This window comes from Gavia stellata, chromosome 2 (genome assembly GCF_030936135.1).
Source record: "Gavia stellata isolate bGavSte3 chromosome 2, bGavSte3.hap2, whole genome shotgun sequence".
NCBI classification, from domain to species: Eukaryota; Metazoa; Chordata; class Aves; order Gaviiformes; family Gaviidae; genus Gavia; species Gavia stellata.
In genome coordinates, this window is record NC_082595.1 from 90120406 (window position 1) to 90135445 (window position 15040).

The 15040-nt window shown below is 41.7% G+C and overlaps 1 protein-coding gene across 1 annotated transcript in view; it reads right to left on the reverse strand.

Moving 5' to 3' along the window:
* Positions 1-15040, reverse strand: part of DLGAP2 (DLG associated protein 2) — a 318216-nt gene that overhangs the window by 11426 nt on the left and 291750 nt on the right. Inside the window, exons 10-11 of the mRNA XM_059829808.1 lie at positions 5849-5934; positions 4201-4616 (exon numbers count right to left, since the gene is read on the reverse strand). Of these exons, the coding sequence (XP_059685791.1) occupies positions 4201-4616; positions 5849-5934 (502 nt within the window). The remainder of the gene's footprint in view (positions 1-4200; positions 4617-5848; positions 5935-15040) is intronic.

A 15040-nucleotide genomic window follows, 5' to 3' on the forward strand; every position in this document is an offset into this window, starting at 1 on the left:
TTATGTCAGTAATTTCTCTTTGGTTAAAGGATAACCCATGTTTTGTCAAACACCTATGAAAGTTTTTATGGATGATTAATTGATGAATATACTAAAATAAATTAGTTGTGAGGATTTTTGGTTTTTTTTTTTAAAGTATGAGAGATTTAACTCTATGTTTTCTGTTGCTATTCAGCCGTGTTACTAAAGCCCTTGCAGTACTGTGGAAATATCAGCCAGAAGATTTGCAACGAAAAGTCCAGCATCCATGGAATGAAGGGGTAAGGGGAGAGAAGGTCTCACTCTCTCTAATGCCTTTTTTACACTAGAGATAACTTTACTATGTAGCTATGCCAGCAGAACTCCTAACCACAATGCAGAAGACACCAGCAAAACAACCCTTCTGCTGGCATAGTTTATACTATAGTTAATTTTTTTGCACCTATCTTCGGCTATTTCTATGAGATTAAACTCTGTGTGGCTGTTCTCCATTTGACCTGTGTACTGAAATATTTCAGTGGTCAAGCATGTAGCATTCAGAAGCTCAGGATGTTTTCTGCTTCCTGCTGCCAGACCTTGCCTACAAGCTGTGGGCAGGGACTGCGGCACCCCGCCAGGTTCGCCTGCTCTCCCCCTCCCTGCACTGGTATCCCTGCTCCCATCACAGAGCTCGTGGGTGGCAGAGTCCTGGCCCCCTTGGTCTTCAATAGCTTTGTGACACTTGAGAGTGTTTTTCTTGTCATCACCTAGACGCCAGTAATAGCCAAACACAATTTTCAGGGTGTAAAACTGAAACTCCAGTCAGCACCCTTGAGAAACACATATCTTTGCTTGAAGGCGCCCTGCTAGTGCAAATGATCAGATGACTTACCCTGGGAACAGTTACAGCCACATATTTATTTTATATATACATCTATATAAGTTCTAATAAACACTGAGAAATGAAATAACTGCCCCCACAAAAAATATATGAATTTTGCAGAGACTCCAAAATACAATTCATGTCAACTGACCAAACAAACAAATTCTGTGAAAAGAAAGAGAGAGAGGTTATTTTTTGCTGCAGAGATTATCTTCTCCTTTTCTAAGACCTGATGAGTGAAGTTCTTAAAACAACATTATGGGAGAAAAGCTACCGTGAAAGAAAAAATCAATACAGCAATCAGACAACTTTCTGTGATCTCAGGGCTATTGAGCTAACACTGAAAATGAAATTGTTTTCTAAAATGCAGTTCTATTTTAACTCTTCCTGTGTTTAAAACAAAATAGAGATTGTATCATAAAGACAGCCTTCTCCTATGAGATGCAAAGCTATATTTGGTCTTTGGGTACAATTAATATAGCAGGGCCAAAAATAAATGATTCAGCATTAACAATGACAGTTTCAATGTGCAAACTTTGCTGTGAAGTGTTTTGGGAATAGTAGCTCCTGCTGGAAGATGGAAAAACAGATTTAGTTGCTTCTGGCTCTCCCATTTGCATGTATTTTCTTCAGGGAACTGCCAAATGCTTAAGTATGTCAAGATGCATTTCATGCTGGGATATCATTAAACTAGTTCTTATGGATACATACTTTTCAACCTCCATAGCTCAAACTGGGGATACAGAATGTGTCAAAGACTCAACAGGAAAAAAATTACTCACACTGAAATTTTAAAATGCTGTGAAGCTCGTTCCCTCAGTGAAAATAATTCTTTGATAACTTCCTTTTACTTGATGTAAGCTATATTAGGTGAAGGGATACCATTTCAAAGATAACATAATTTGGAAATTATTTGAGGAAGATCTCTTGAAATGAGTCATACAAAATGGAAAATCAGAAGTCTGGGTGTCACTTCTGACAATCAGCTGAAGACAAATACCTGATTTTGCACACGCTATATAGACCTATTCTATAATAATTTCTCTAACTTATTAAGGAGGTCAAAATGTTCCCTCAAACACAAGTAATTAACCCATTTTGGTTAGTTTAAAAAGGGAATTTCAAGGGTCCATTTCAGTTGTGTTTTAGTAACTCTATATCAGGGAATTGCTCTTTCTTTTTTCTCTTACAGAGTAGAGTCACTCTGTAAACAGGGAAACATAAAATCCTGATATTCCGTTTTGTTTTCTGACTGAAATGTTCTAGGTTAAAAGGGTGTCACTAACTTTGAATATTAATAAAAATTACTGAAGTCAATTTGTCTTCATGTCTTCAGTAAATTTACTGAAAACTATCTTCCTAATTGCCGTTTCCCTGTGCAGCAAGGTGTTTCAGAGTATTTCTGGAGTGCAAGAGCAGAGCTTCACATGGTGGGAGAGAGGGTGGTTCTGCACCTGGGAATGGGTAGTCAGCTAAAATCAGCTCCTCCAAGTTTTCCTAATGTAATACACAGACAACTTCATATCCCAGAGAATAACACCGCTAACTCCCTGTCTGTGCCTCTGAGTGGCGAAGGAGTACTGATGTGAGAGTATTATTTCCACTGCTCATTTCATGTGATTGCAGATTTGATTAGGGCTGTTCGTGAGGAAGAGCTTGCAGAGAGAGGAGGTATGAAAAGTTCACCCCTTGCCTGCAGACTTCTCACTGGCCTCCTAGGGAAAGAGAGGGGCTAACTGCCTGTGTATTTTTCCCCTTCGCTCCCTAATAATTTTACTCTTTCCAAGGAGATTAAAGTCTTGCTCTTCGAACTTGTGCTTCATATCGTAAGCACTGATGTCCCCACATCAGTAACAGGCAGCCATGGAAGCAGGTGCTTTGGGATACTTAATGATGACAGAGAAATGTCAGTATTCAGCAGTGCAAAGATTTGGGGAAAAATAAGATGTATATGGTAAAAAGGAGTATTAAAAAAATAACCACTATGAAAGAACACTTGGAAATCCTCACACAGGCTAAGCAAAGTAAAATATTTTATTATTTATACTTTAACAGCCCCTAGGAGTGTCAAAAGTCTTCACAGTATCAAGCAAAGGGAAAATTCTCAGCTCAGCTCTGCCATGATGAAAGTAAGGACAAAAACCTCCACTCCAGAAAGCACTGGAGGCTGAAGGCAGAAAAACAGCGTTATGCTCTCCCCTACCCCAAATCCTATGTTGTTACTTGGCAGACTTGGCACAATATAGTGGGGAAATATGACTGTAAAACAAAAAATTATGAGATAAAAATGTAGACATTCTTTGTTTTGAAAAGGTCAGCACAAGAAATAGAAATTGTCCTTTTAATCACCATGCAGGCCTGGCTCAAGACCTGAGGGTAGATCATAGCAAGAACTCATTGAGGGGGAAAGAAGACTATCAGGAAAGAGTATTCCGAGGCGATGGTGAGATACGTGAGAGTGCAGGAAAAGATGCTAGTAAGAAAAGTTAATATGAACTAATTTGTGATCTGAGAAAATCTCAGCTGAGACAATAATTCAGATTGGCAGGGATTGAAATATTTATAAAACTGAGCCTGAAGAACAAGGATAATTGACCTCAGAGGGAATCACAGGGAGCTGGCTACTGAGTCCTAGGACCACTTTGATATATTACTATCATTAGCGCTAGCTTGGATCTTGTTCCAAAATAGTCTACGTTATTTTTCACTTTATCCCATCACTCCTTTCAAGGTGTCCACAGGACGTGAGAGAATAATAATGATTCTTGACAAAATTGTAACAAGAAAATGCAGCTGAACTATCTAATAAAGCATATGCCTGTGTAACTGCAGAAGTGCTTTAACTATTGATCTTGCCTACTATTTTCTGTTCTTCCAACAGACCCTTTATGATAGGCAGAAGTGCCTGTAAAGGAATGAAAATGTTTTAAAAATGGCTGTTCATTAATAAGAGGCAAATTCTCAGGTTTCAGGAAAACAGAAAAAAAATGTTCATGAAGGACCACCTTGTGTGCTCTGGCAAAGGGTCAAGCACTGGAGCCATACAAGAGAGTGAGAAGAATGTGTCAGAGTTGGAGCTGTGGATGGAGCTATTGCACCATTTGAGCCATATCTAATACCAGACTTCGATCCTGCGATTGACTGTACAGTTGGCTCCTCAACTACTTCTACAAAACCGTACTCTGGGAAACACCAGCTTGCACAGTCAGTTGCAGGACAGGGGTCTTATACCTAATGGTTCTGTAGAGTGTCTTCGGTACTACAAAATGAGTAAAGAAAAACTACAGATGACAGCTATATCCTAACAGATTTCTTATTTTAGCAGACATCTATAAGAAAAGACACAGAAATGTTCTTACTTTCTTCAGAAAGATCATTTTCTTCTGCTTCTCTTTCCATTTCTTTACACCATCCTTCCATTCTCTTAGTTTCAGTATGTAGCAACTTCATAAACCAAGATCCATCCCGTCGACAAGGAGACATTCGACCAGTCTCTACTGTCTCAATGGCTGGCTCTAGCCAGGGTTCTGGTGGTGGAAGGTTTGAGGTGTCAACTGGGGTCCTATAATCTTCTCTGTAACTGAACAGTCCCTGTGTCCGTACAGTTCTCACTGCGCTGTATTGGGTGGGTGTGCTGGGTTCCGAGTGCTGCTGGAACGATGAGCCAAACTGAAGTCCCTTGTCCTCCATGGTGATGTGTCCTGGAAAGCCCTCCAGCTCCAGGTCAGCCTGGACAGCTGCTGTTACACTGTTTGAGCGCTTGAATCGTCCGTGTCTTGGTGCAAAGGGAAGAAAGAAATGAGATTAAGACATATAAATACATATGCAATTATACAGATGCACAAAATAATGTTTCAGTGAATGGATTCTGATTTTCTCTTTGGACTTCGTGCTAAATATTTTTTCTTTGTGCATATCTCACTAAAATAAGACAGTGAGTAACAACACAGAGGAAAACAAAAATGCATAGTGGCATCATTGATCTGAGCAGATACAAAAGAAAATAATTTAAATTATGTCTGGAAGCAAATATTGATTTATTCTCATACTACAAAATGCCATGTATCATTACTAAATGAACTGGAAATAACTAGCAGAACTGCAGGGTTACATCTCCTGATAGGAGTCTGTAAAGTACATGCACAAAAAAAATTCAAATATTAAGAATTGTAGTTAGATAAAATCTGAAAATCTGCTAAGTTAGGATTGTTGGGAATCCTTTAATAAAAGAAAAACAATAGCATCATGTTTAAGATTGTGATATTTTTTGTTTGCCTTATAGGACGGCCATTAAATGTTGATTTTCTATTGTGATATGCCACCGAATAATGACATTTTAGAAAAGTTTTATGTTAAAAAGTTAGATAGAGAAGGAAAGATTATTTGTGAAATCTTTTCACATCTGAGCCTATTGTTTCAAATTACTTCTAGTCAATGATGGTAAAAGGCAATTAGCAGCCAGATACTGACAGCTGCCATGAAATGAGATAAGTGTCCCAGTCCAGTACTTAACAGGCAGTGCCTGCCAGGGATAACCTGTGGGTTAGTACATTGGCCAGCAGTTTTACAAAGTTACAGAATGACTGAACAAGTGTAAAAGCTGATGCTAGTTTAGGATGAAGGTACCATAGGTTACACCCTAACCATTATATCCCCCTGTGTGGACTGGGAAAGCCTGGATCAGCATGATGGATCCTATCAAAGGAAGAGTATTTCAATATACAGCTCTTTGTATTTGTTCTGCCAATAATGAAATTACATTAATTCACTACTTTAAATTAAAACTTTCACTTCCTTCCCCCTGATTGAAAACTGGAAAGTTAACTAAATATTAAGCAGCTGCTAAGTAATCTCTACAAATTTTACCAAATGACCAGCATGCATATAAGAAATTTGTCTTTGTGTATTATTTAGGGGTAGTGCTTGCCAGATGTTTGTTATTAACTTTGTTTACAAATCTGCGTTGTGTTATGAAAGAATACAGATTTTTGTACATGCTTGAATTACCGTTTTTCATCTTCCACTTGTATTCCAACAGAGTGGTATTCCCGTAGGCCTCTGCTTTCAGTATCTGAATCAGTTGCTGTTTCCACCTAATTCAACACAAAAGATACATCTGCAGAGTGAGCACTGACAACTCAGCACTATTTCTACCTGCACTCATTCAAAATTAGTTATATATTTCCTCTCCTACTGCTAAGAAACACCTAGCACAGTAAAATAAATGAAATAGGTATCGTTTTGGTTCTGTATTTTATAAAGCTTTCCACAAGTACTTCTGTTCTGCTATGTAATACCTTATTTCAAACCTAAGCAGATGCAATTACTCAGTTCAGTGGAAGCAGGGAGTAAGCTTGGTCTGGAAGAGCTGTTCTTAGAATGAGGAATCCACAGGATAGCCCCTTTTTATATTATTATAAAACAGTCTCATTATAGTCCTTGATTTACAAAATAAAATCTCAAGTAGCCTGATAAACTTGCAAGTGATAAAAAGAAATGTTGCAATGAAATTTTATCGACAACTGGGTTGACAAATATAGAACCATTTAAATGACGTGAGGGATACAGCAGAATGCCGTATCTCACCTTTTTTAATAACATGGTCCTGAAAATGCTATATCAAGCAAGTAATTTATGCACTTTTTATAGTATTCCCATCTGAAATACACTTACCAAAATATATTCACAGAAGAGTTTTCTTCATAACTGAGACCACATTGCTTTTCCAAGTTTCTGTGGGATTTTATATAACACTCCCCACCACCACACCGCCCCCAAGTCTTTGACACAGACATAACGAGTGCTGCAGTATGCAAATTATACTGAATCAAAGGAGAGTCAGGAAAAAAGAAAAAGGGTAGAACTGACTTTTCCTGTTGAATGATATTTCACTGTTAAATCAAAAAAATAATATCAGCAACCACTTTTTCAATGTGCACACTCCATGTGTGAATTCAACGAGTATATCCTATGATGAAGACAAGATAACTTTTCCCCTTGCAGCAGTCTCAGGCACCTCTGGTTTCTCCGCTGCACAGTCCCAATCCCACCAGGTTTCTGGAAGGATGCAGAGAGAAGGGGGAAGGAGGGTGGGAAGTGAATGTACATGTGGACTATGCTTCTTGAAGATGCCAGTTGCTGGTAACTTCTCTTTCCATCTTCAAGCCGTAGCTCCATGTACATTCACATGGAGGGAGTTCCAGCCAGTAATCAGTACACGTTCATGTTTTCCTGGGTGTGGGTCTTGGAGATGTTCATGAAAACAGATAGTGCAGGAACCCTTTAGAAGATGCTAATGGCATGCTTGAACTGTACAGTGTAGCGTCAGGCACAGGTTTGCCAAAAGCTCCGGATATCAGTGTGGCAACTGTCAGGGAAAGACACATTTCCCAGCAATTCCATTTATTCTGCATGAGGTCTAGGGGAAAGTGTGCACTGCTGTCTGTTTCCACCTCGGCAGTTTCATGGAAGCTGGCTATATTCACTTGGATGTGCAGCACATTGAGAGAGCTAAGATATCAGACTTGGTAACAGTCTCCAGGATTTGGTGTTGTCAGTATAAAAAGAAAGATCCCTCTTGACCTTGGCAGTGAAAAAAACCACAGAGGTAGGCAGCTTGAGGAAAAAAACCCCACAATAACCAACCAAAAAACCAAGCAAGCTGGCTTCCTAGTTAAGGCAGGTCTTGGCTGCAACATGGGTGAGAAGCTTAAGCTGTACTTGGAGGGTCACCCTCTCCTGAAAGAACATTGCGGTAAGTCGAACAGCCATAACGTCCAGTTTCTTAGCGCAAGAGATATCTATCAGGAAAGACACCCTTATTTAGAGCATAGAAGGGTCCATAAAAGTCTTGAATAATAAGTTCAAGCCTAAGCGAGGGACTAGGCATTCACCTAGCCCTGCCAGGGATGTGAGACAAGCTGCATATAAAACATCTTCATTAGAGACAGGTTTGTGTTTCATTAGAGCAGAAATGAATTAACTTGGCCGAGAATGAGATACTCATCTAGCCTGTTGGGGGGCAGCAGACGCAAGTTACACTTGCAGCCTTGACTACAGTGATGAGAGCTCAGTCAAATATGCAGACATGTTTTGAAGAGTGAAATCAACTTATTCTCAAAGGGAGAGAAGATGGTAGGTAGTGAATAAGAGCAGATAACACAAAATGCTTAGACTGTGGCTCTTGGGTGTATCTGTATGAGTGCTAGGAGGAAGATGATGTCCAAGGTGGGGAAACATTTTCTGGAGGAAGCCTTTTGACGTTGAAATACATAGCAACATCTGGAGTGGTCAGGAAGTCTAAATTGTTGCTAAGAGCTATGGTATTGGGTTTCATCCCCAAAGCAACCAGAGTCAGTCTGAGTTAAAACACATAATTTAGGAACTTGCTGAGTTTAAACTACAATAAATAATGCCACCAAAGTGCACATCTTCAACCAGGGATTTCATCTTCTTCTGGAGATAAGAAGACTGGAAGATCTTGTTAAAGTTGCAGAGACCATGGCCGCCTTAGTCATATCTGATACATCATGTAACGCCTGTGAAAAAGTCAGAGAAGTTATCTTGATCTCAGGTAAAGCATCTATAAAACACTTAATGGAGGAGGAGAGTGACAAAGGAGACTCTAATTTCTGTTATTAAAGAACAGAAAGCACTTCACAGTTTGGAAAGTGACTCCGGAGGGATGCTTAAGACTATGATCTCAAAATCAAGATTTCTTCCTATGTTCAGAAGATGCAGTGGTTATTAAAGTAGGTGATCGTGATATAGGATATCTGATCTCCTCAGCATTTCCAGTCTATTGTCCTGGTAGTGAACAGGCACGAGACAGGTAATTCTCAGGGAATATTAGTGGATTTCATTGTGGCTTTACAGACTTAGCAAAGATAGTCAGATATCTGGTAGTGTTGATGTCAGGTTATGGGAATATTCAGTTTCATGCATTCTCCAAGGGGATGCATGAAGATCTGAGCACTTTGTTTCCTAAGTCATGGAAAGGAAATGCTGGCTGTGACAGAAGGCAGAGGACAAATCTTCTGCAGAGTATGTGTTCAAAGTGCACACAGTGGAAGGTAACTATGTGAGCAGGCTCTAACTTCACAGTGTCCCAGTGATGAGGGTAATACCTCTCACGGGGAACAGGGTGGTTTTTTTTATGTCTCCTGCCTCAGAAGTTTGAAGTCTAATGGACAAAACTGCCAACCTGGGCATTATGGACAATAGGTTGTCAGGGTGATTTTGAGGTTGCATCTCTCTCCTCACAGAAGCAGTAGAAAATGTCAAAGTGCCATGACCAGTTAGTCAAAGGTTGGAGAAGAGACTGGGTCTTTGTGCACAACTTCACATGGCAGTGCTTCTGACAAGGTCTAATGACAGTGTAAAGGAGAGTCACAGTTTAACTGATTGTGCATGGCAATCGCAAGGCATGGAAAGAGTCACTCACTCTGTCAGGGTTCTTGAAGCTTCTTCACACCGGGTAAGATGCTGATGGCATGATTAAGTCAGTACACCTGGATTGTTCTGGACCACAGCTAGGACTGTGTTGGACTGCCAACATGGCTTCACTAAGGGCAAATCGTGCCTGACAAATTTGGTGGTCTTCTACGACAGGGTTACAGCCTTGGTGGATATGGGAAGAGTAACTGACATCATCTACCTGGACTTGTGCAAAGCATGTGACACTGTCCCACATGACATCCTTGTCTCTATAATGGAGAGACATGGATTTGATGGGTGGACTGGGTGGATAAGGAATTGGATGGATGGTCGCACTCAAAGAGTGCGGCTCGATGTCTGGGTGGAGACCAATGGTGAGTGGTGTCCGTCAGGGGTCCGTATTGGGACCAGTATTATTTAAAATCTTTGTCAGGGACATGGACAGTGAGATTGAGTGCACCCTCAACAAGTTTGCAGATGACACCAAGCTGAGTGGTGTGGTTGATACTTTAAAGGCAAGGGATGCCATCCACAGGGACCTTGACAGGCTAGAGAGGTGGGCCCATGTGAACCTCATGAAGTTCAACAAGGCCAAGTACAAGGGCCTGCACATGGGTCAGGGCAATCCCAAGCACAAATACAGGCTGGGTGGAGAATGGATTGAGAGCAGCCTTGAGGAGAAGGACTTGGGGGTGTTGGCTGACGAGAAGCTCAACACGAGCTGGCAGTGCATGCTTACAGCCCAGAAAGCCAACTGTGTCCTGGGCTGCATCAAAAGAAGTGTGACCAGCAGGTTGAGGGAAGTGATTCTCCCCCTCTACTACACTCTCGTGAGACCCCACCTGGAGTACTGCATTCAGCTCTGGGGCCCCAACATAAGAAGGACATGGACCTGTTGGAGCGAGGCCAGAGGAGGGCCACGAAGATGATCAGAGGGCTGGAGCACCTCTCCTATGAGGACAGGCTGAGAGAGCTGGGGTTGTTCAGCCTGGAGAAGAGGGGAGAAGAAAGGGGAGGAGAGGAGAGGGGAGGAGAGGAGAGGGGAGGGGAGGCGAGGCGAGGCGAGGCGAGGCGAGGCGAGGCGGCTCCAGGGAGAACTTATAGCAGCCGTCCAGTACCTGAAGGGGGCCTACAAGCAAGCTGGAGAGGGACTTCTTACAAGGGTGTGTAGAGGTAGGACAAGGGGTAATGGCTTTAAGCTGAAAGAGGGTAGATTTAGATTAGATATAAGGAAGAAATTCTTCACCATGAGAGTGGTGAGGCACTGGAACGTGTTGCCCAGAGAAGCTGTGGATGCCCCCTCCCTGGAAGTGTTCAAGGCCAGGTTGGACAGGGCTTTGAGCAACCTGGTCTAGTGGAAGGTGTCCCTGCCCATGGCAGGGGGGGTGGAACTAGATGATCTTTAAGGTCCCTTCCAACCCAAACCATTCTATGATTCTATTCTTTTCTATGATTCTATTGGACTGGGTCCAGAGGAAAGGACCAACATCATTACTTCCACTTGTGGGACTGTTGATCAAGATCCTTGAACTTGTTCGGATGAACTGCAACTCCAGATGACAGCGTCAGTGATGAAGGCACAGGCTCCGCAGCATTATAAGCCTGAAGATTTGACACGAGAAAAGAGTTTTGTGGGTGGCTAGGCTGAAGAAGCTGAGCCCATAAGAACACAGGATTCCTCAGGGCCTCCTGCTCACTCACATGGCTCAGCATGGAGGGACAGGACATTGTGTGCCAGACCAGACCTGAGCCAAAGCCAGACAAAAAAAGCCAACCTGACATCTCCCCATGTGTTAGTCTTTGCCTTCAGTTCCTTCTAAAGGACAACATTTCCTTCATAGAGTCATATCTTTAGGATGACCATTTCTACATCCTATGCTCCTTGGGACCTACTGAATGAGTCATGGGGGATGAGGTGGAGGCCAGATTGCTGGAAATGGAAATAAGCTAAGGAAGGTCAATGGTATCATACTTGCAGGGCTAACACACAGCTAGTAACACTGTGGAGGTGAGCAATAGTCCATGGACAGAGAAGAGGCTTTTGCCTTCCACGAGGATATCTCAGCAGCTCAAACATAGTGTTGCTGGAAACATGATGGTCTGAAGATATAAACAAGGAAAGGTCCCTATGGAGAACATTAATTTGGCCAATTGATGTTGGAACAAAGCAGGCAGATTGGCAACACATGCTTTTCTTCCATATCAAAAGCATATGTGTTTTTGCCAACTACATTGTTTGGTTTAGTAACAGATAGCATGTCTTCTTTTGAACTCTGCTTCTGATGTGTGAAGGCAGATTTGCCTTTTGTAGTTTGGAAGGGCTGGTATCTTTCCATTGATGCAACACATCAGAAAAATTCGTTTTCATCTACCTGTTTTCAAGTGCTTTCTTATTGGTATTCCACCTAGAAGTATATCCTGAATAATTTGCCCAGTATGGACACCTAGAGTTTACAGGCATAAATGAAGTAATCTGCTCTAAAGTTTTATTCAAAACAAAATTATCTGGAAAATGATGGCCCAGGTATCAAAATAAAAATGACATTAGTTACCTCTAAATATAAACTCTTGCCAAATTATCCTTCCCTCCAGCTTGCCAAGGCTGACACTGACTAAAGGACCTGATGATTACCTTCATATTTTAAGGCTTTCATTTGCTCACTGTGCCTTGTAACAGCAGGAGAATGCTAATTTTTTTCTCTGTGTGTGTGCGCGCAATCTAGGATTGCAAATATTGTAACAACCGACAAAAAAAATAGATTTGGAAAATGGAGGTAAATGCCAACAGAAGTAAAAGTGGGAAATAACAAAATAATTTACACTCACAAAGAAACAAATGAACAAATAAATTGCATTTCTGAATGACAGATATTATATAGACTCCTGCTAGAAGACAGAAGGAAACTCTTCAGATTTAATCAGATTGGCCAAGCTAGACTCCAATGAGCAGTGGAGAAAAAGTAGTACATGTGGTTTGATTGTGTGGCTCCTGAAACTCAAATAAGTCTTGATAAATCTGTTGTTATTCTCCATGATTCATTATTGTTTTAATACTTGCATGGGTTCTAAAAGCCTTAATATTTGCAAATTGGCTCACAATGTCAGCAAAGCAAAATGATATGTCTATCTGGTTAGGAGGGAGTCTCACAAAGAAGAGGAAAAAAACCCAGCCAGACACTGGCCAAAAGCAGAAGAAAGAAGAGGAGTAGATCTAATATAGAAGGTCATCCTCCTCTCTCCTTGCAAACAAAGAACTAAAACTTCTTTGAAAATTTGGCACTTTATGCCATGAAAAATCTTGTTTTATGGACTTACAGTATGCCCATAAGGCTTATAATATTAATACTAAATGTAATGGAGCATTCTGAGATTATTTCTATCTTTTTTATCTTACCTTTCACAAAGGTATAACAATCCTCTCCAGGTTTTTGCTGCCAATACAAAGTTCAGACAACACTATGAATCCTCTGTGATCAGACACTCCTGACGGATCCAGCTCAGAATTTGAAAACTAAGTATCAGATATGGGCACTGACTTGGTAATAAATGATCCACAAGTAAATTATACTAACACAAAATTATTTGAATAAATGCAGATCACTATTGTGAATAACTGGCTTGTTATGATCAATCTCGATTTGTTTATAGGCACTCATTCTAGGAAAAGATGCATGAACTGACTAAATTATACCTTTAAAGAATTTACTAAGCTTTTTTAGCTGATAGTTTTAACTACTTAAAAGCAACCTTTATTTCTATATTAATGTATTATTCTTCTCTTAAACATGAGCACTGCAACATAACTTTCTATTGTCCTAAAAATTCCAATATAAGCTTCTATACTGTTTTAAGGGAGGCTTGACATTATAGAATCATAGAATCATAGCATCATTTAAGTTGGAAAAGACCTCTGAGATCATCGAGTCCAGCCATTAACCTAGCACTGCCAAGTCCACCACTAAACCATATCTCTAGGTGCCACATCCACACCTCTTTTAAATACCTCTACAGATGGTGACTCAACCACCTCCCTGGGAAGCCTGTTCCAATGCTTGATGATCTTTTCTGTGAAGAAACTTTTCCTAATATCCAATCTAAACCTCCCCTTGCGCAACGTGAGGCCATTTCCTCTTGTCCTATCATTTGTCACTTGGGAGAAGAGACCAACACCCACCTCTCTGCAACCCCCTTTCAGGTAGTTGTAGAGAGCGATGAGGTCTCCCCTCAGCCTCCTCTTCTCCAGGCTAAACAACCCCAGCTCCCTCAGCCACTCCTCACAAGACTTGTGCTCCAGACCCCTCACCAGCTTTGTTGCCCTTCTCTGGACACGCTCCAGCACCTCAATGTCCTTCTTGTAGTGAGGGGCCCAAAACTGAACACAATATTCACGGTGCGGCCTCACCAGCACCGAGTACAGGGGCACCATCACCTCCCTTCTACTGCTGGCCACACTGTTTCTGATACAGGCCAGGATGCCGTTGGCCTTCTTGGCCACCTGGGCACACTGCTGCCTCATATTCAACCGGCTGTCAATCAACACCCCCAGGTCCTTTTCCACCAGGCAGCTTTCCAGCCACTCGTCCCCAAGCCTGTAGCGTTGCATGGGGTTGTTGTGACCCAAGTGTAGAACCCGGCACTTGGCCTTATTGAACTTCATCCAGTTGGCCTGGGCCCATCCATCCAGCCTGTCCAGATCCCTCTGCAGAGCCTTCCTACCCTCAAGCAGATCAACACTCCCGCCCAACTTGGTGTCGTCTGCAAACTTACTGAGGGAGCACTCAATCCCCTCATCCAGATCATCGATAAATATATTAAACAAAACTGGCCCCAAAACTGAGCCCTGGGGGACACCGCTTATGACCAGTCACCAACTGGATTTCACTCCATTCACCACAACCCTTTGGGCCTGGCCATCCAGCCAGTTTTTTACCCAGCAAAGAGTGCACCTGTCTAAGCCCTGAGCATCCAGTTTCTCCAGGAGAATGCTGTGGGAAATGGTGTCAAAGGCTTTACTAAAATCTAGGTAGGCAACATCCACACCCTTTCCCTCATCCACTAGGTGGGTCACCTGGTCATAGAAGGAGATCAGGTTGGTCAGGCAGGACCTGCCTTTCATGAACCTGTGCTGGCTGGGCCTGATCACTTCGTTGTCCTGTATGTGCCGTGTGATGGCACTCAAGATGATCTGCTCCATAATCTTCCCCGGCACCGAGGTCAGGCTGACAGGCCTGTAGTTCCCCAGATCCTCCTTTGGGCCCTTCTTGTAGATGGGCGTCACATTTGCTACATATATTCACTGCACAAGAAAACAGATTTTACCCTGGTGTCTTTCGCTTCTCTCTCATAAGCATCAGTAATAAGAATCCTTCAGGCCACATTATCTCTCCCCATGCAACTTCACTGCCCTCAGTGGGCTTTCACTGCTGTAATTGATTTGTTCTATAATTAGAATTTAATAAACAATCTCTCTGATGATGCACAGGAAGGGAAATAATTCACCTTTCGTCTCTTGCGTAGGTTTCTCAGTGATAACAAAAGTAAAAAAGGGAAGAAAAACTACATTTGACACTACATCAAGTACATGTAATTGTGACTGCAGCTAACCATTCTTAGGTACAGGGAGATCTCATTTGTATGCGGTGACTTCAAAGCAGGAAAAAGACTTCAAATAAAACTACAGTACTAACTGCGCCTGCTTTCCTTAACTGACGGAATACTTTTATCAGCCAAAAACCATACACTCTTTCAAAATAATTTTTAGAA